General features: G+C 45.1%; 2 protein-coding genes across 2 annotated transcripts in view; both read left to right on the forward strand.

Annotated features, from left to right (window-relative positions):
- Nucleotides 1-22,171, forward strand: part of LOC140719980 (uncharacterized) — a 263,215-nt gene that overhangs the window by 35,618 nt on the left and 205,426 nt on the right. The gene's annotated exons all lie outside the window — the stretch shown is intronic.
- Nucleotides 6,750-22,171, forward strand: part of LOC140719971 (zinc-binding protein A33-like) — a 33,468-nt gene continuing 18,046 nt past the window's right edge. The window contains exons 1-3 of the mRNA XM_073034885.1: nt 6,750-6,951; nt 7,643-7,738; nt 8,155-8,388. Coding sequence (XP_072890986.1) covers nt 6,880-6,951; nt 7,643-7,738; nt 8,155-8,388 — 402 coding nt within the window. The 5' untranslated portion in view covers nt 6,750-6,879. The remainder of the gene's footprint in view (nt 6,952-7,642; nt 7,739-8,154; nt 8,389-22,171) is intronic.

Here is a 22,171-nt window from a genome sequence, read left to right on the forward strand (position 1 = left end):
TCTTTCTACAAACCCCGTTTCTGTCCTTAGCCAAGTGTCCTCTTCATCTGCACCATCCGCACGATCCTGCCACCCGTTCTGGGTTCTTCGTCGGGACCCGAACTCGATCTGCTCACTACCGGTTCTCTGTGCACACTCTCGCTTTTCCCCAGTCCATTTAAAGAGTCAATTGCGCTCCCTATACATCAGGATTTATGTCACCCGGGGCCAGGTCTGACACAGCGAATTGAGATTAGTTAACTTAAAGGAGTGGGCAGGCTTGGGTCTGAGACAGTTTAGAAAAGTCTGCACTGCCAGCTGGACATACTGATCTGTCCAGGGGTTTGCCGACATTGGACTCTCACGTTTCCTTAAAACGAGCTATAAAGTACGCAAGGGATTCTCCTTTTTTCTGTAGTTATCGGGTAAATTCACCAAAATCCGCATGCAGTCGGGCTGTCATTCAAATGAGTTCCCTTACCTCAGTGACCCACCGTGCCATGACTTGTATTACATCAGCCACTCTGGTGGCTCCCGGTCACCTTTGGGCATCTGCCTGGGAAAGGGGAACCGAATCCCTGTCCCTGTCTGAAAGGTTCCATATATAACCCTGAGGAGTGGCAAAAGTCCCCGGGCAGGGTCTGGAAAGGGGAACCCACTCCCTGTCCCTCTCCGAGAGGTTCCATATATAACTCTGAGGAGTGGCGCAACTCCCCGGGCAGGGTCTGGAAAGGGGAACCCACTCCCTTTTTCAATGAATTCAGATAAAGCCCCTGGTCCGGACGGTTATACTGCTGAATTTTTAAAATCCTTTTCTTCTGTACTAGCTCATTGGTTTTGTAAAATTTTTAAAGATGCGTTAACTGTAGGTAAATAAGCACAATCTTTTTATGATGCCTCCATTTCTCCAATTCTTAAAAAAGATAAAGACCCCACTGAATGTGCATCCTATCGGCCAATATCCTTGCTGAATACGGATTCTAAGATTTTTACCAAAATTTTGGCCACTAGATTAGAAAATGCATTACCTCAAATTATCTCAGAAGATCAGACCAGATTTATTAAAAACTGTTATTCATCTTTTAACATTAGAAAATTAATTAATATAATTTATTCTTCTTCATCTAAAATACCAGAATGTCATTTCCTTAGATGCTGAAAAGGCGTTCGATAGAGTTGAATGGCTATATTTATTTAATACGTTGCAGAATTTTAATTTTAGCTTGAAATTTATATCATGGATTAAATGAATCTATTATAATCCTTTTGCTTCAGTTCTTACCAATACTCAAAGATCTCCTTTTTTTCAGTTGTCCCGTGGTACGAGGCAAGGCTGTCCTTTAAGTCCTCTATTATTTGACATTGCTTTGGAACCTTTAGCCGTTGCCATTCGTGAATCACCTAATATTTTTGGTACTACCTGTGGGTAAGGGACTTATAAGTTATCATTATATGCTGATGATTTGTTACTATACATATCTGACCCTGAGAGATCTATTCCTGATATTTCATCCTTGCTTGCTCAGTTTAGTAGCTTTTCTGGCTACAAACTGAATTTTAATAAGAGTGAATTATTTCCATTAAATATGCAAGTTCCAATTTATAAACACTTACCATTTAAAGTTGTCACAGATCATTTTACTTATTTGGGTATTAAAATTACCAGGAAACATAAAGGTTTATTGAAAGTTAATTTTTTACCTTTAATTGAACAAATCAAGCAACTTGTTACCAGGTGGTCCCAATTATCTCTGTCATTGGTTGGTCGAATTAATACCATCAAGATGATAGTATTACCCAAATTTTTATATTTATTCCAAGCATTACCAATTTTTATTCCTAAATCTTTTTTTGATATTATTGACTCCAAAATATCCTCGTATGTGTGGCAGAATAAAAATCCTACATTAAGTAAAAAATATTTACAGAAACCTAAGAAGGAAGGTGGTTTTGCTTTGCCAAACCTGAGATTTTACTATTGGGCAGTTAATATTCAGTATTTAATATTTTGGACACAAGTATCGGTCATAGTACCTTGCCCATAATGGGTAAATTTGAAGTGTAAATCTGTACAAAACTTCTCATTGTTTTCTATTTTAGGATCTTCGCTTCCTTTTGCTTTATCTAAACCGAATAAACAAATAACTAATCCTATAGTTAAACATACATTAAGAATATGGTTTCAATTTCGTAAATTCTTTGGCTTGAATAATCAAGCCCTATTATATCTAACTTCTTTTTCCAGCCCTCTTTTATGGACCAGGCCTTTGTGTTATGGAAAACAAAAGGTATAACATGTTTTCGCGATCTATTTTGAGATAACAGTTTTATGTCCTTTGAACAGCTATCCAGCCTAAAACTCATTTTGTTTAGATACTTGCAAGTTAGAAATTTCTTGAATGTTAGTATTTTCTGAAATTATGTCCAATGGACATTACAGAAAAAAATTCTATCTCTGAATCCTTGCCAGAAGGGTTAAGTAGCTATCATTTATCATATGATCATGAAAATCCAGACAGGAGTATCAGAAATAATTAAGAAGGAATGGGAAAAAGAACTTCACTGTCTTATACCCACAGAGCAGTGGGAGAAAATTTTACAATTAGTCAATCCTTCTTCTATTTGTGCTAAACATGCCTAATACAATTTAAGATTGTTCATAGGTCTCACATGTCCAAGGATAAACTCGCTTGATTTTATTCTTATGTTAATCCAACCTGTGACAGATGTCATTCTGAAGTCCCTTCATTGACCCACATGTTCTGGTCTAGCCCCTGTTTGCAAAATTATTGGAAAGATATTTTTGGTATTATTTCAACAGTTCTGAATATCAAATTGCAACCGCATCCTATTACTGCAATTTTCGGTTTACCAATGGTGGATAATAGTCGTTTACCCCCCCCCCCCCCACCCAGCCCGGCGGAAGATTGCATTTGTTACATTAATGGCGAGAAGATCTATCCTATTGAATTGGAAAGAAATTAGTCCTCCAACTATATTTCAGTGGTTTTCTCGAGTTTAGAAAAAATTACAAGTGTTGTCTTTGACCCTTCAGGTAAATATGAAGAAACTTGGAGACCATTTATTCAACATTTTCATATAAGCTAAACTGACTTTCCCTAAACCTTACTTTTATTGTCCTTAATTATTTGGATGGAGGTGCGGAGTTATTGACGCTACTGTGTATAATTGATATAATGCAATGGCCCATGTCGGTTAGGATTTTTTTCATTTTTTTGGGGGGAGGATTTCTTATTTTCTCCATTTTTTGTAACCACTATGAGTTTGGGAGCTTATTATCATCTATTTGTATTTATACCTTCACCTATTAATTATGTACTCTCAAGCTCTTTGTATTCATGTTTCATTTTTGTGTTTGTTTAAAATCAATAAAAAGATTTTAAAAGGACTATTCTGAGGAAAGGGTGGAATAGGCGCAACGGGCCGAGTGGCCAGACATGCTCATGTTACTTATTTTCTAAAGCACGAGTTTACCTTTGCGCCTTGTTCTCCCTTGGTTTTCAGCGGTTCGGATTGCACAGGGGACCGGTGAGAGCTCCGGAGATCCATCCGCAGCCGCTGCGGGGCAGCTCCCGTCTCCCAGCAGGAAGGGACGGGTCTGGGAGACAAATCAGGACAATAGGCCCCGATCCTCGGCGGGGAAAGGCCGGGCGCCCTCTGTGTAGCTGAAACATCTCACGGAATCTCCGCCAGTCGCTTCAGCTCTGCCTTCGGAAGGATTCACGACCCGCCGGTGGTGCAGCCGAAACCCGAGGCGCAGCTCCCGGTCTCCGGCCTCACTCGGTCCCGGTTCCAACCTCCGGCCCGGCCGGGCGCTCAGGGTCCCGCCCGCTGACACCCCGCAGCCAATGGGAGCACTCTTCTCCCAACGGTGATTGCTGAATGGCTGTGAGTGTGTGAGGACGGGCTGCTGTTGGGAGCTGGATATGTCAATCACAGATTGTTCTCAGAATTAAAGCAAGTTTCCCGAAACTCAAATTTCAAAATAAATTTTATTATCAGAGTCCAGAGAAGTCACCACATACAACCCCGAGAAGCATTTTCCTGCGGACATACTTAGAAAAAATATAGAATAGTAAGCAGGCAGTGAAAGATCAGCCAGATTGCTGAAGGTAACAAACTGTGCAAATGCAAATATGGAGAAACAGGATAAATAACAAGAACATGAAATAACCGCAACGGCTGCTGATGGATCTCTGGGGCTCTCACCGCTCCCCTGTGCAATCCGACAGGCTGAAGGCCAAGGGAGAACAAGGCTCAAATGTCAACTCGTGATTTAGAAAATAAGAAACAGGAGCAGGCGTGGCTGTTCGGCCCGTTGCGCTGTTCTGTCCCTCACTCAGAACATGACTGATCTTTGACCTCAGCGCTACTTTCCTGCTACGTTCCCAACATCGCCGAGCCCCTAAATATGTCCGTTTAATTTAGAAAACTTGTGGAGAAAGTTCCAAATATTCAGCAACTGTGTTGGGGAAATCTCTCCTCATCTCAGTCCTGCTGAGGTGACCTCGGATTTTGAGTCTGTGATCCCTGGATCCACTGCCCAGCCAGGAGAAACATCATTCCTGCCCCTACCCTGTAAATACCCTGTGAGACTGTGTCTGTCTCAATCAGGAAGCTTCTCCATGTGAACCTTGTGTTAATGAAATTGGTGACAGTTCTTCCAGACCAGCAGCTTTGACCACAAGAACACCAGACAGTGGTCAGCACGGAATGTCCTGCAGTTACTGCAGGAGAAGGACTGGATGGACACAGTGGAGTGGTTCCCTGAGCAGACAGTCCAGACCATCTGGCAGAATGCCTCCTCACCAGATCTCACCAACAGGCACCAGGACCTCACCTGTCTGGCGGCGAGAGGGCCCCACCCAGTCTGATCCTTGCTGCATGCCCGGAGATCACTCCCACAGCGCGCTGCCCCGAGATTACTGCAGTGGAGACGAGAGGGCCCCTCCCAGTCTGATCCTTGCTGCATTCCCGGAGATCACTCCCACAGCGCGCTGCCCCGAGATTACTGCAGTGGAGACGAGAGGGCCCCTCCCAGTCTGATCCTTGCTGCATGCCCGGAGATCACTCCCACAGCGCGCTGCTCCGAGATTACTGCAGTGGAGACGAGAGGGCCCCTCCCAGTCTGATCCTTGCTGCATGCCCGGAGATCACTCCCACAGCGCGCTGCCCCGAGATTACTGCAGTGGAGACGAGAGGGCCCCTCCCAGTCTGATCCTTGCTGCATGCCCGGAGATCACTCCCACAGCGCGCTGCCCCGAGATTACTGCAGTGGAGACGAGAGGGCCCCTCGCAGTCTGATCCTTGCAGCATGCCCGGAGATCACTCCCACAGCGCGCTGCCCCGAGATTACTGCAGTGGAGACGAGAGGGCCCCTCCCAGTCTGATCCTTGCAGCATGCCTGCTGACGTTTTTGTCGCACTAGGTTTTTACGAGATGGGGTTGCTAGCCATATGGCCAACCCTCCTCCGCTCGTAGCCGGGCTTAGACAGACCATGGCCGCGTTTTGTTATCTGTTGTCTTTTTAATGTGCTTTTGATCCCACACTACACATAGAAAGGGCCAGAATTTCCACTGAACACATTCAGCAAAACCATGTTGATTCCCTGAACAAACACGAGGAAATCTGCAGATGCTTGAAATTCAAGCAACACACACAAACTGCTGGTGGAACACAGCAGGCCAGGCAGCATCTATAGGGAGAAACACTGTCGATGTTTCGGGCCGAGCCCCTTCATCAGGACTAACTGCAAGGAAAGATACTATGAGATTTGAAAGTAGGAGGGGGAGGGGAAAACGCGAAATGATAGGAGAAGACCGGAGGGGGTGGGGTGAAGCCAAGAGCTGGAAAGGTGATTGGCAAAAGGGATACAGAGCTGGAGAAGGGAAAGGATCATGGGACGGGAGGCCTAGGCAGAAAGAAAGGGGGAGGGGGAGCACCAGAGAGAGATGGAGAACAGGCAGAGTTATGGTCAGAGAGAGATTAAAAAAAAACAAACAACTAAATATGTCAGGGATGGGGTAAGTAGGGGAGGAGGGGCATTAACGGAAGTGAGAGAAGTAAATGCTTATGCCGTCAGGTTGGAGGCTACCCAGATGTTGTTCCTCCAACCTGAATGTGGCTTCATCTTGATAGTAGAGGAGTCCATGTATAGACATATCAGAATGGGAATGGGACGTGGAATTAAAATGTGTGGCCACTGGGAGATCCTGCTTTCTCCGGCGGACCGAGCGTAGGTGTTCACCGAAACGATCTCACAGTCTGCGTCGGGTCTGACCAATATATAAAAGGCCACACCGGGAGCACTGGACGCAGTATACCACACCAGCTCTCCTGATGAAGGGTCTCGGCCCTAACCGTCGACAGTGCTTCTCCCTACAGATGCTGCCTGGCCTGCTGTGTTCCACCAGCATTGTGTGTGTGTTGTTTGATTCCCCGAGTCTGCAGCTCGCGTAGTGGACAATCGCGGTACTGCAGGGGATCAGCTGCTCCCCGAAAGTGAAATCATTCTGAATCAGGAAGTGCTGGGAGTTAACATGGCTTCGAAAGGAGAGAACGAGAGTTTGAGCGAGGAGGTAATTTGTCCCGTCTGCCTGGATTTCTTCACCGATCCGGTTATACTGGATTGCGGACACAATTTCTGTCGCTCTTGCATCACACGGTGTTGGGAAAGAGAGGAGAGAAATTCCTGCCCGGAATGTAGAGCGGTGTTTGCTGACCGCACCCTCAGGGTGAATCGGGCCTTAGCAAATCTGACACAAAAAGTTCGAAATCTAAACCTGAATCCGAAAGGGAAGGAAAGTAAACGTCACTGCGAGGAACATGAGGAAGAACTGAAGCTGTTTTGTGAAACGGACAAGACACTGATCTGTGTGATGTGTGCAGTGGCGGAGGAACACAGAGAGCACTGCTTCAGGCCGATTAAAGGAGCTGTTAAAATCTACAAGGTAAAAACTAACGTTAGTTTAATACTTAAAATATTTCCAGTGTCCTACATATCATCACACGAGCCTCAATAACTAACACATAACTCTCTGCAACTTCCGCCATCTCCAACGGGATTCTAGCATCTCTCCGCCCCACAGCCCACCTCCGCACCCAGCAGCTCTCCGCTCTCTATTCGGATCGCGGTCCACGTCCTGTATCGCCCTGATCCACTCGCTCCTCCCCACTGATCTCTCTCCTGGCACTGACACCTGCAAACCGGACAAGTGCTACACTTGACTCCTAACCTCCTCCCTCGTCACCATTCGGGCCGCAAACAGCCCAGTTCCTCCCGTTTCTTCCATGGTCGATTGTCCTCTCGTATTAGATTCCTTCTTCTCCAGCCATTTACCTGTTCCAGCTGTCTCCTCTCAGCTTCTCACTTCAACACCCTCCCCCACGTTCCCCCTCACGTTGTCTCACCCGTCACCTGTCAGCTGGTTCTCATCCCCAACATTTTTATTCTGCAATCTGTCCCATTCCTTCCCAGTCCGAATGAAGGATCTTATCCGGAAACACAGACTGTTTATTTCCCCTGAATACATGCTGCCTGACTCACTGAGTTCCTCCGGCATTTTGTGTGATAATCGGGTTTGATCACCTGTTTCTTTTGATGCATCTTTGTTTCTATTTCCTTCACTCTCTGACTTTCAGGATCAGGTAAAATCTTCCTTAGACTCTCTCACAAAAAAGAAATCAGACTTCCAGGAAAAGGAGCAGCAACAGAAAGAGAAGATTTCCGGAGTTCAGGTGAGGCTTCCTGAGCGGAATTTCTGATATTACTGTCGAGTTTTGCTCCATTTAATGCAGAATAACATAGTATCGCAGCTCCAGTGACCTGGGTTCGATCCTGACCTCTGCTGCTGTCTGTGTGGAGTTTGCATGTTCTCCCTGTGCTCATGACAGTTTCAGACACATCCCAGGGACATGCTGGATGAATGGTTAATTACAATTAACCCTGTGAAGGTGGGGGAGAGTGATGTGAATCAGCTGGGAGTTAATGGGTCACTGAGGGAGAATAAGTTTCAGGAAAATGTGAGGGAATGGGGTTGGCGGGAATGTCTCAGAAGTAGTATGGACCCCAATTGACCGAATGGTCACTTTTATGTCATAAGGAAATAGAACACAGCAATGCAGTAAACTAATCTTCACGTTTCATTCGACAGGAACAGTCACACAGCGTTCAGACTCACATCACATCCCAGTTTGCTGAACTGCGCCAGATTATCACTGAGAAAGAGCAGAGCTTACTCTGGGATCTCAGGGAAGAAGAGAAGAGGATTCTCAAACCAATGGAGAAAAATCTTCTTAAAATTCAAGAGAATATAAGGATTATTCAGGAGGAAATCACTAAGTTAAAGGAACAGATGAATCAAAAAGACGGCGTGATATTTCTCAAGGTGAGGGATTACATTTCAATTTATTTCTGTCAAATTGAACTAAATGAACAGCGGTATATTTGAAATAAACACAACACAGCGGCCAATTCTACCAAATCAATTGCCGCTGCTGGAGACCTCATACAGAGTGTTCTCCTTGCATGACGAACCTCCAATCACTCCACTAATGACATTATAAATATCGGAGACAGATATCTGATCCTTTATCAGCAACATACAATATTTAAGCGATGAAATTTCAGCATAATTAATCGTAAATTAAACTGCAATTAATCGGTCAACAAAAGATATGGCATTTGCCAGTCCCAGGATCAAAACAGCCCAGAACAAAGTACGAATATGTAACTTATTCCCATCACTTTTACCACGTCCCCGCTCACGTGACTGTTTATCGTAATAAACACCTAACACAGAATACAATGCAGACAGAAAACAGACGTGTTGCTCCTACACACAGCATTTACAAATGGCAGTAAACTGTTTCTCAGCAAACAATCGATGCAACTATTCAGGGTTGTTGTTTCCCCAAAACTGGACTTCCACAACTTCTGTACATCCCAGGTCAGAATGCAATCTTTTCTGAAATGATTTACTCTGATCATAACACAGAGCTGCTGATTGTGTCCTTAATTATCACATTAAATATCCTCTAAAACTCCCATTAACACCCAGTTCCAGTCACAGGCTGTGAGTGTGTTTGGTGTGAGGGTCTCTCTGTCAATCAATGAGAACAAAGAATGTGACCCACACATCAGACTTATCCTCCATATCCAGTTTCCATCAGATTACGGAATCTTTCACTGTCTCTACTTTTTCGGATAAGTTTTACATGGGATTGTGTCCCATTCTCCGTCAAGAGCAGGCCATTCGGTCCATCTTCTATCAATTTCCCCTCAGCCACAATCCTCCTGCCACCTACTCACAGCACCCAGCAACAGTGCCCGAACTCCCTGGTCCCTCACGTGTTTATCCAGCCTCCCCATTACAGTCAGTCTCTGCTGTTCCATTTCAACCACTCCTGTGGCAGCGAGTTCCACATCCTCTTCACTAAATTTCTTGTGGGATTTATTAAAAACCAGCTGGCATTTTATCTTTGACTGAAGGTCTCCCCATAAATAGAAACACAGAAACAAAGAAAACCTACAGCACAATACAGTCTCTTTGGCCCACAATGCTGTGCCGAACATCTACTCACTTTAGAAATTACCTCCAGTTAGCCATAGCTCTCTATTTTTCCAAGCTCCATGTACCTGTGTAGGAGTCTTCTGAAAGACCCTATCGCACCCGCCTCCACCTTCGTTGCCGGCAGCTGTGTCTACTTCCAAGCACCTGTGTCCTCTCGTGTTCGCCATAAGGAGGTACTTTTTCCACCTTCGCGCAAGCAAATCCATCACTGATCTTAAATTGTTCCATTTTATCATTCTGACGTCTTATCCAGATGATAATGCACAGCCTGTCCTGTCTCTCCTGTCAGTTCCATCCTCTCAGTAATGGTCTAATTTTCAGAAACTTTCCTCTTTAATTCTCTCCGTGGTTCTGTATTGTCCGTGTGTGTGAGTGACTGTGGGAGTGGGAAGTTTCAACATCTTGGAATGATTTGGATGAAATTCAGGACGTGGACAGTAAGTCCAAGTCTAATCAGATTTGTGCTTTTATTTACTTCAGGAGGAAGCTCATCGAAACAGGAGGTAGGACATGCTCTTTACTGAAACCCTGTATGGATTTGTAAAATAGTTCAAAATTCCAGCTTATCACCAGCAGTTTAATATTTACAGAATCAGTGATGATGTCCAGGAATTGTCAGTGACAGATGAGGCCCTACCGGTTGAAAAATTCGATCACCTCTATTTGTTGAACACAGTGCTGAGAGAAACACTTGATGCTATTAACCGAGGTAAAACTTACAAAGATTCATTTCTCCTTGTTTATGAGACACAACTAAGTTACATCTGAGGCAAGGATTGGCTGTAATAATGGGCTGAAAGGGAACTGATGTTTATTCCACATCAACGGCACCAACTGGGGGGCATCACTGTCACATGGTCAGCTGGAGATGTCAGACCCCTGAACACACCAGCACAGGGTCACAATACAACCAATACACGGGACTGGCAGATAAACCACTGTGTCCTGATCCCAGGCACACTGCACTAACACACCAAGACATGAGCTTGAATCCTAACACAGGAAATAGGAGATTAATACAGATTTCATGATATTGTAGGGAATAAAAGCGGGTAGCAGTGCGGTGATCAGGATTGTCAGAAAAATACACAAATCCTTCTTGCGCTGTGAGTGCAGACTCTGACTGACACAGGTCTTCACCCCACCCCCCCTCCTGAACCCGCAACTCTCACTGATGTTAGATGGAGAAGAGGGGAGCTGTAGTGACAGGGGTCTCAATCGTGAGGGGAACAGACAGGAGAATCTGTGGAATCTGTGGATCTGTGAAGGGGATACCCGAATGTTATGTTGCCTCCCAGGTGCCAGGGTCAGGGATGTCTCGGATCGTGTCCGCAGCATTTTAGAGAGGGAGGGAAAACAGCCAGATATCCTGGCACATTTTGGGGCCAATTACATAGGAAGTAAAAGCAAAGAGGTCCTGAAAATAGAATTTGGAGAGTTTGGTAGAAAGCTCAGAAGCAGCACCTCCGGGATTGTAATTTCTGGATTGCTGCCTGTGCCACGTGCTGATGAGGGTAGAAACAGGACAATTTGGCAGATTAAATTTGGCTGAGAAGCTGGTGCAGGGGGCATGTTTTCAGATTCTTCGATCATTGGGATCTCTTCTGGAGGAGGAATGACCTGCTCAAAAGGGAGAACAATATTCTCACAGAGAGGTTAGATGGAGCTGTTGGGGAGGGTCTGAACTAATTTGGTGGGGGTGGGGTTGGGAATTGGAGTGAAGGGATAGGACTGATGGTAAAAATGCAAAGATAGCGTGCAGTCAGACTGTCAGATAAGGCGGACAGATGAGAGGACAAAATTGCAGCCAGCAGGGTGACTATCAGTGCATTAGAGATGCAGAATTAAAAAGGGTAGCAGATACAGTACACAAAGTGTTATATCTCAATGCATGGAGTATGAGAAATAAGGTGGATGATCTTGTTGCACTATTACCGATTGTCAGGTATGATGTTGTGGCCATCATGGAATCGTGGCTGAAGGACGGTTGTAGTTGGGATCTGAATGTCCAAGGTTACACAGTGTATCTGAGGTATAGGAAGGAAGGAAGGCCGATGGGGTGGTGTGGCTCTGATGGTAAATCAATAGAAAGACATGACATAGGATTGGAAGATGTTGAATCCTTGTAGGTTGAGGTAAGGAACTGCAAAAGTAAAAATGACACTGACAGCAGTCATATACAGGCCTCCCAGCAGTCAGTAGGTTGAGGCCCACAGATTAAAACTGGAAATAGAAAAGGCTGATGAAAAGGACAATGTTATGATAATCATGGGTGATTTCAACATGCAGGTCAATTGGGAAAATCAGGTTGGTAAAGGATCTCAAGAGAGTGAGTTTGTTGAATGCAATATGATGGCTTTCTAGAGCAGTTTGTCGTTGAGCCGACTCGGGGAACAGCTCTACTGGATTGGGTGTTATGTATTGAACCAGAAGTGAGTAGTTAAAAGAAACCTTAGGAAGCAGTACTCACAACGTGACTGAGTTCAACTTGAAATTTGATAAAGAGAAAGTAAAGTCTGACATTATAGTATTTCAGAGAAGTGAAAGAAATTACAGTGGTGAGAGAGGAGTTGGCCAAAGCAAATTGGAAGGAGATGCTGGCAGGGATGACAACAGAGCAGAAATGGTGTCAGTTTCTGGGAAAATGACGAAGGTGAAGGATAGATGTATTCCAAAAATAAATAAATACTAAAATGGCAAAATAGTAAAACCATGGCTGACAAGGGAAGACAAGTTATTGTAAAGGCAAAAGGGAGGGCATACAACTAAACAAAAACTAGTAGGAAGACGGATGATTAGGAAGCTTTTAAATAGCTACAGAGAAGAACTAAAAGGATGATTGGGTGAGAAAAAGTAAATAAGAAATTGATTTGAATTGAATTGACTTTATTACTTACATCCTTCGTATACATGAAGATTAAAAATCTTTACGTTAGGTCTCCATCTAAATGTGTGATGTGCAGTTTATAGTAATTTATGATGAATAATATGTACAACAGGCTGGTCAATATAACATAGAAATACAGTTGTGTCCACATGAGTTAATCAGTCTGATGGCCTGGTTGAAGAAGCTGTCCTGCATCCTGTTGATCCTGGCTTTTATGCTGCGGTACTGTATCCCGGATGGTAGCAACTAGTACAGTTTGTGGATGGGGTGACTCTGGTCTCCAATGATCCTTCAGGCCCTTTTTACACACCTGTCTTTGTAAAACAAATTAGCAAACAATATCAAATTGTTTTTCAAGTATTGTAAAAAAATAAAACAGAGATGAAAGTGGATATAGGACCGCTAGAAAATGAGGCCGGATATATAATAACACAGTATAAAGAGATGGCAGATAAACCACATATTTTGCACCAGTCTTCACTGTGAAAGACACTAGCACTGTGCCCGGTGTTGAAGAGTGCGAGGGAAGAGAAGTGAGTGCAGTTACTGTTACAAGGGAGAAGGTGCTCAAAAAGCTGAAAGACCTAAAGGTACATAAGTCACCCGGACCAGTTGAACTTCACCCTAGTTTTCTGAAAGAGGTCGCAGTAGAAATTATGGAGGCATTTTAAATGATCTTACAAAATTCATTGGACCCTGGCATAGTGCCAGAGGACTGGAAAATGGCAAATGTCACTTATCTCTTTAAGTAAGGAGGAAGGCAGCAGAAAGGAAATTATTGACCAGTTAGCCTCACCTCTGTCTTTGGGAAGAAATTGGAGTCAGTTGTTAAGTATGAGGTTATGGAATACTTGGTGACACTGGACAAGACAGGACAAGGCAGCATGGCTTCGTTAAGGGAATATGCTGCCTGACAAACCTGTTGGGATTCTTTGAGGAGATTACAAGCAGGATAGATAAAGGGGATGCAGTGGATGTTGTATATTTGGAATCTCAGAGGGCCTTTGACAAGGTGCCACACATGAAGGTGGTAACCAGTTTAAGAGGCCAGGGTATTACAGAAAAGTTACAGGCATGGTTAGAACATTGGCTGATTGGTAGGAAACAGCGAATGAGAGTAAAGGTATCCTTTTCTGGTTGGCTGCCAGTGACTCGTGTTCCACAGGGGTCAGTCTTAGGACACCATCATGTTACGCTGTATATCAAGATCTAGCTGATGGAATAAACTATAAGATATAGGAGCAGAAATATGCCATTCGGCTCATCGAGTCTGCTCCACCATTCAGTCATGGGCTGATCCAATTCTTCCAGTCATCCCCACTCCCTTGCTTTCACCCTATACCCTTTGATGCCCTAGCTAATCAAGAACCTATCTATCTCTGTCTTAAATATGACTTGGCCTTAACAGCCACTTGTGGCAACAAATTCCACAGATTTTCCACACACTGACTAAAGTAATTTCTCCACATAGCAGTTCTAAAAGGCCGTCCTTCAATCCTGAAGTCATACCCTCATGTCCTAGAGTAGATGGCTTCGTTTCCAAGTTTGCAGATGATACGAAGATTGGTGGAGGGGCCGGTCGTGTTGAGGAAACAGTTAGGCTGGACAAGGACTTGGATGAGGAGAATGGGAAGGGAGGTGGCAAGTGATATACAATGTTGGAAAATGCATGGCCATGCACTGTGGTCATAGAAATAATGTGCAGATGTTTTTTTCAGATGGGGAGAAAACCCAAAAAGCTGAGATGAAAATGGACTTAGCAGTCATTCTGCAGAATACACTAAGGGTTAACTTGCAGATAGAGTCAGTGGTGAAGAAGGCAAATCCAACGTTAGCATTCAATTCAAGGGATTTTGATAGCATTCAATTCAAGAGCAGGGATGTGATGCTGAGGCTTTATAAGGCACTGGTGAAGCCTCACCTTGAGTATTGTGAACAATTTTGGGCTCCTATTCTAAGAAAAGATGTGCTGGCATTGCAGAAAGTTCATTTCATAAGGATGATTCCGGGAATGAAAGGGTTATCATACGAGGAACGTTTGATAGCTCTGTGTCTGTACTCGCTGGAATTTAGAAAGATGAGGGGGGGATCTCATTGAAACCTTTCGAATGTTGAAAGTCCTAGACAGAGTAGATGTGGAAAGGATGTTTCCCATGGCGGTGGAGTTTAGGACAAGAGGGCACAGCCTCACGATAGAGGGGGGGGGCGTCTATTTAAAACAGATGCGGAAAAATTTGAGCCAGCAGCTGGTGAATTTGTGGAACTTGTTCTGTGTATTTAAGGCAGAGCTTGATAGGTTCTAGATTGGACACAGCATCAAAGGTTACGGGGAGAAGACAGGGAGTGGGGCTGAGGAGGGAAAAAAAGGATCAGCCATGATTGAATGGCGGAGCAGACTCGATAGGCAAATGGCCTAATTCTGCTCCTATGTCTTATGGTGATCAGACCACTACATTGAAGCATTGTGAGAATGAGCTCGGACACACCAACAAGCATTGACATGGGTCAAGATTTCATCTCGGGAGAAGCACACACAGCATAACCGGCCGGGCAAAGCTCCCTCACACACATACACAGGAAGGATTGGCAGATTGTAGTCAGAGCCTCAGCAATGTACGTTATTATTTCCCTCAGTAACCTGGAAACCAATCTCTTCAGAGACAGTCATTTATTCATTTAAACAACTCAATCACGTGTGACACATTGTCAACACACACCAGACATGTGATGACTCACTGTAACATACAAATTATTCAACGTGCATCACACTCTCCTTCAATGTGTATACACACCACACGGATATTTACCACAATCAACACACACACACACACACACACACCCACACACACACACACACACACACACACACACACACACACACACACACACACACACACACACACACACACACACAGACATACTATCAGAGTATGACATACGTCCACAGGAATAGGCATAAATTCCCATTTAGGTTTGAAATCTGCCGTCCTTACCCAGTCTGTCTGTTCTGTGGCATTGAGCTGCCCTCTGACGTGACGTCACATCAACACTTCACAGACAGACTCCGGGGTGAGATTCCTCAGGAGGATGATCTGGGAGGGTTTGATGGATGTTGAACTGACGGCCCACTTCATCAATCTGCAAGACTAAGATGTCTTCTTGAGCATGGCCCATTTGTGTGTGTTTGCCCCCGCCATCCCTCTAACCATTTCCCATCTGTGTACCTGCCCAAATTTATTTTAATATATTTTATTTTTTTACCTTTTTCTGCAGTGTTTGAGGGCAAATTCCATTTACCAACCTCCCTCTCTATTGGAATGTCACCCGATAGACCACTCAGAAAAATTTCCCGTCTCACTTTCAATCTGAGGCCTTTGGTTCTGTACTCCCATTTCTTGGAAGAAGAAACTTCATTTAAGCTCCTTATGAATTATTTACCTCGATAAGGGGCCATACCTGAACATCCTACACTACAGCTGAATAGCCCAAGCTTATCCACTCTCTTGGAGTTTGGCTTTTAACTTGGCTTTTAACCCAAGCCCCCAGTCCTGGTAACATCCTCATGAAGCCTCCTGCCCCCTGTAATGACATCCTCCCCATATTCGGGAAACGGAAATGCAGACAATGCTCCAAGTGTGGTCTATCATCGACATCAAAGGCCTTGCTGAATTTCATGTGGACAGTGTGGAATCGGCTGATGAATACAGGACTGAAGGTGTTTTTTTTTTTGGATTGGGAAAAGAAGGGCGGCGTGGGAGCTAAATTCTGAAGGAAGGCAGATTTGTTTTAAAACTTGGCGTACAAGAACGGCGAGACTGCGCAGGACAGCGCGGAGAGTTTAAAAAGATGACCACCCTATAGAGCGGGCAGCGGAGTGGGTGGCAGCAGCAGGTCTTTGGCTCAACGGGCTTAGGCGGTAACGGGAAGAGGCGAGAGCGAGGCACCGACTCTTTTTTCCCCTTGGCAAATCGGCCCGACGGACGGGGGAGCAGCAGGGCACATTAGCTAACGGTTTAAAAAGTTCGTGTGTTTGGCAAAGTAAGTGGGTGAGTAGACCTATCTTTCTTTGTTTCATTCCTGTAGAATTAGGTAGGATGTCTGCAGGGTTAGTGCTTTGTTCAGGGTGTCAGATGTGGGAATCCTGGGAGACCTCCAGCCTCCCTGATAGCCACATCTGCACCAGGTGAACCGAGATTCAGCTCCTTGGAGACCGTGTTAGGGATCTGGAGCTGCAGGTTGATGACCTACTGCTTATTAGAGAAAATGAAGAGGTAATAGACAGGAGCTACAGGGAGGTAGTCATCCCGAGGCTACAGGGGTCAGAAAACTGGGTGACTGTCAGGAGAGGGAAGGGAAATGCCCGGATAATGGAGAGCACCCCTGTGTCTGCCCCCCTCAGCAACAAGTATATCGTTTCGGATGCTGTTGAGGGGGATGACCTGACAGGGGACGGCCACGGTGACCGGGTCTCTGGCACTGAGCCTGGCGCTGTTGTGCAGGAGGGAAGGAGGGAGAAGAGGAATGCAGTAGTCATAGGGGATTCCATAGTCAGGGGAACAGACAGGAGATTCTGTGAGCCTGGTAGAGATACCCGCAAGGTGTGCTGCCTCCCACGTGCCAGGGTACAGGATGTCTCGGATCGGGTCCGGAATATTCTGAAGGGAGAGGGCGAACAGCCAGCTGTCTTAGTACATGTTGGTACCAATGACATAGAGAGGAAAAGGGAGGAGGTCCTGAAGAGAGATTTCCAGGAGTTAGGTGGGAAGCTGAGAAGCAGGACCTCCAGGGTAGTAATCTCAGGATTGCTACCTATGCCACGTGCTAGCGAGGGCAAGAATAGTAGGATCAGGCAGATGAATGCGAGGCTGAGAGACTGGTGCAGGGGTCAGGGCTTCAGATTCTTGGATCATTGGGATCTCTTCAGGGGGAAGTATTACCTGTTCAAAAAGGACGATTACACCTGAACCCGAAGGGGATCAATATCATAGCGGGAATGTTTAATAGAGCTGTTAGGGAGGGTTTAAACTAATTTGGCAGGGGAATGGTAAACCGGAATGATAGAGTGGAGGAGTGGGAAAACAGAAATAAATCTAAGATAGTGAGCAGTAAGGATGCCAGGAAGGACAGGCAGGTGATGGGGCAAATTTGCAGCCAATGGGATGAGGTGCAGTGCAATGAATGCGAAAAGTACCAAATACTGGACCTAAGGTGTTTTTCTTAAATACACACAGCATAAGGAATAAAGTGGATGATCTTGTCGTACAGCTACAGATTGGCAGGTATAATTGTGTGGCCATCACTGAGACGTGGGTAAAGGATGCATGTCTCTGAGAGCTGAACGTCCAAGGATACACGGTGTATCGGAAGGATAGGCAGGTAGGCTGAGTGGGTGGCATGGAAATCATATTAAATCATTAGAAAGAGGTGACATAGGATGAAAGGTGCTGAATCTTTCTGGGTTGAGCTAAGAAATAGCAGGGGTAAAAGGACCCTGATGGCGGTTATCTACAGGCCTCCTAACAGCTGCAGTGAGGTGGACTACAAATTACAACAGGAAATAAAAAGGCTTGCCAGAAGGGCAGTGTTATTATAATTGTGGGGGGTTTTAACATGCGAGTGGATTGGGTAATTCAGGTCGACACTGGATCTCAAGGCAGAGAATTTGTAGAATGTCTACGAGATGGCTTTTCAGAACGGCTTGTTGTTGAGCCCACTAGGGGATCAGAGGTACTGGATTGGATATTGTGTAATGACCCAGAGGTGATTAGAGAGATTGAGGTGAAGGAACCCTTTGGAGGCAATGATCGTAACATGATTGAGTTCACTGTGAAATTTGAGAAAGAGAAGCCGAAATCCGATGTGTCGGTATTGCAGTGGAGTAAAGGAAATTACAGTGGCACGAGAGAGGAACTGGCCAAATTTGACTGGAAAGGGACACTAGCGGGAGGACGGCAGAGCAGCAGTGGCTGGAGTTTATGCGAGAAGTGAGGAATGTGCAACACAGATATATTCCAAATAAGAAGAAATTTTCGAATGGAAAAAGGATGCGACTGTGGCTGACAAGAGAAGTGAAAGCTAAAGTAAAAGCAAAGGAGAGGGCATTCAAGGAAGCAAAAATTAGTGGGAAGTCAGAGGATTGGGAAGTTTTTAAAAGCTTACAAAAGAAAACTAAGAGGGCCATTAAGAGGGAAAAGATGAACTATGAAAGGAAGCTCGCAAATAATATCAAAGAAGATACTAAAAGCTTTTTCAAGTAGATAAAGAGTAAGAAAAACAGGTGAGATTAGATATAGGACCGATAGAAAATGATGCGGGAGAAATTGTAATGGGAGATAAGGAGATGGCTGAGGAACCGAACGAGTATTTGCATCAGTCCTCACTGAGGAAGATATCAGCAGTATACCGGATACTCAAGGGTGTCAGGGAAGAGAAGTGTGCGCAGTCACAATTACGACAGAGAAAGTTCTCAGGAAGCTGAATAGTCTAAGGGTAGATAAATCTCCAGGACCAGATGGAATGCACCCTTGTGTTTTGAAGGAAGTAGCTGTGGAGATCGCGGAGGCATCAGCAATGATCTTTCAAAAGTCAATAGACTCTGGCATGGTTCCGGAGGAGTGGAAGATTGTAAATGCCACTCTGGTATTTAACAAAGGGGCAGAGAAGCAAAAAGTAAATTATAGACCTGTTAGCTTGAGAAATGGTTGGGAAGTTGCTGGAGTCAATTGTCAAGGATGAGGTTACGGAATATCTGGAGGCATATGACAAGATAGGCCAAACTCAGCATGGTTTCCTTAAAGGAAAATCCTGCCTGACAAACGCATTGAAAATTTTGAGGAGATTACAAGTAGGCTAGGCAAGGGAGATGCAGTAGATGTTGTGTATTTGGATTTGAAGAAGGCCTTTGACAAGGTGCCGCACATGAGGCTGCTAAACAAGCTAAGCGCACATGCAATTACTGGAAAGTTACATATGTGGATAGAGCGTTGGCTGATTGACAGGAAACAGAGATTGGGAATAAAGGGATCCCATTCTAGTTGACTGCCATTTACCAGTGGTGTTCCACAGGGGTCCGTGTTGAGGCCGCTTATTTTTACGTTGTATATCAATGATTTGGATTATGGAATAGATGACTTTGTGGCTAAGTTTGCTGATGATAGAAAGATAAGTGGAGGGGACGGTAGTGCTGAGGAAACAGAGAGTTTGCAGAGAGACTTGGATAGATTAGGAGAATGGTGAAAGAAGTGGCAAATGAAATACAATGTTGAAAAGTGTATGGTCATGCACGTTGTTAGAAGAAATAAATGGGCAGACTATTATTTAAATGGAGAGAGAATTCAAAATTCTAAAATGCAATGGGACTTGGGAGTGCTCGTGCAGGATGTCCTTGAGGTTAACCTCCAGGTTGAGTCGGTGTTGAAGAAGGTGAATGCAATGTTGGCATTCATTTCTAGAGGAATGAATATAGATTATAGGAGCAGGGATGTGATGTTGAGGCTCTATAAGGAACTGGTAAGACCTCACTTGGAATACTGTGTGCAGTTTTGGGATCCTTATTTAAGGAAGGATGTTCTGACATTGGAGACGGTTCAGAGCAGATTAACTAGAATTATTCCGGGAATGAGAGGGTTAACATATGAGGACCATTTGACCGCTCTTGGACTGTACTCCACGCAGTTTAGAAGAATGAGGGGGAACCTCACATAAACATGTCGAATGTTAAAAGGCATGGACAGAGTGGATGTGGCAAAGTTCTTTCCCATGGTGGGGGAGTCTAGTACGAGAGAGCATGACTTAAAGATTGAAGGGCGCCCATTCAGAACGGAGATGCGAAGAAATTTTTTGAGCCAGAGGGTGGTGAATCTGTGAATTTCTTGCAGCAGTGGAGGCCAAGTCATTGGGTGTATTTATGACAGCGATTCATAGGTATATGCGTAGCCAGGGCATCAAAGGTCATGGTGAGATGGTGGGGGAGTGGGACTAAATGGGAGAATGGATCAGCTCATGATAAAATGGTGGAGCAGATTCGAAGGGCCGAATGGCCGGCTTCTGCTGCTTTGTCTTATGATCTTATTTGAATGCACCAGTATACGTAATAAGGATCTTGTAGCACAGATAGAGTTTGACAGGTACAAACTTAGGCAGGTACGACTTTGGTTGAAGGAATAAAGACATAGACAATTCTATGAACAGGGGGAAAATTCAAAAATCAGAGGTGCAAAGGGACATGGGTGTCCTTGTGCAGGATTCCCTGAAGGTTAACTTGCAGTTTGTGTCAATGGTAAGATTTGCAAACTCAATGCTTGCTTTCATTTCGAGAGGATTAGAATACAAGAGCAAGGATGTAATTCTGAGGTTTTATAAGGCATTGGTCAGACCACACTTGGAGTATTGTGAGCAGTTTTGGGTCCCTTCTATCGGAAAAGATGTGCTGGCATTGGAGAGGGTCCAGGAGGCTCACAAGAATGATTCCGGGAATGAAAGAGTTAGCATATGAGGAGTGTTTGATGGTTCTGGGCCTGTACTCACGGGAGTTTAGAAGAATGGCTGATTTATTATCCACCTCAACCCTATTCTCCCGCCTCCTCCCCATAACTTTTGAGACTCTGACTAATCAAGAAGTTTACTTATTAACTTCTGCTTTAAAAATCAAACAGGAGAAAATCTGCAGATGCCGGTAATCCATGCTACACAGGTCCAGATGAAGGGTCTCGCCAGATCTCTCTGACACCTGTCTGGAAAGAGTTCATGTTGGGAGGATGTGGGTGGGCCGAGAACGGTAAGCTCAGCCTTCGACTATAGGGATGTCCATTTAGGACAGAGATGAGGAGGAATTCCTTTATCCACAGGATAGTGAATCTGCCACAGGCAGCTGTGGAGGCCAAATAATTGAGTATATTTAAAGCAGAGTAACACACACAAATTGTTGGGGGAACAGCAGGCCGGGAAGTTTCCATGAAAAAGAGTAAACAGTCCACGGTTCAGACTGAAACACTTCATCAAGACCTGTGTTGCTTAAGGGTTCCTACAAAATCATCCCCTGTCCTAATGAGGGGCTGCGGGGGATGGGGTTGTGGGAAAGGGACAAAGTCATCCTCATCTACCATCTTTGCCCCCTCCAACTTCTCATTACGTCTACACACACAGTTCACCCACAGGCTTTCCACCCATCCCCCTCCTGGTTCGATCTGCCATTCATCTCTCCCCTACTGGTTCCCATTATCACCTCCTTTACTGTCTCAAACCATCACAATCCCCCACTTCACACTCACAAATGAAAGTGAATATTGTATGACGGGCCTGTTCCTGTGCTGTACTGCTCTAAGTTCTCTGTTCCCAGTTTCGAGGAATGAGAGGAGATCTCATGGGAACACAAAATTCATTCAGGGGTCAACAGGCAGGAGTGAGGAAGGATGTTTCCCCTGTCTGAGGAGTCAAGGGCCAGGGGTCTCTCTGCTCTCCGTCCAGCGGAAAACCCCTCGGTCCCCGTGGCCGCGCTGCCCGAGTCTCCCCCCGATCATTGGGGCCGCGCTGCCCGAGTCTCCCCCCCCACCCCCCCCCCCTCCCACCGATACCCGGGACCCCGCTGCCCGAGTCTCCGCCCGTTCCCCGGGGCTGCGCCGCCTGAGTCTCCACCCGATCCCTGGGGACTCTCTAATTCTCTGCTTCTCCCCCTAGTCTCTGTCACCCTGGATGTGGAAACGGCGAATCCGT

Source organism: Hemitrygon akajei, unplaced genomic scaffold (genome assembly GCF_048418815.1).
Source record: "Hemitrygon akajei unplaced genomic scaffold, sHemAka1.3 Scf000034, whole genome shotgun sequence".
NCBI classification, from domain to species: Eukaryota; Metazoa; Chordata; class Chondrichthyes; order Myliobatiformes; family Dasyatidae; genus Hemitrygon; species Hemitrygon akajei.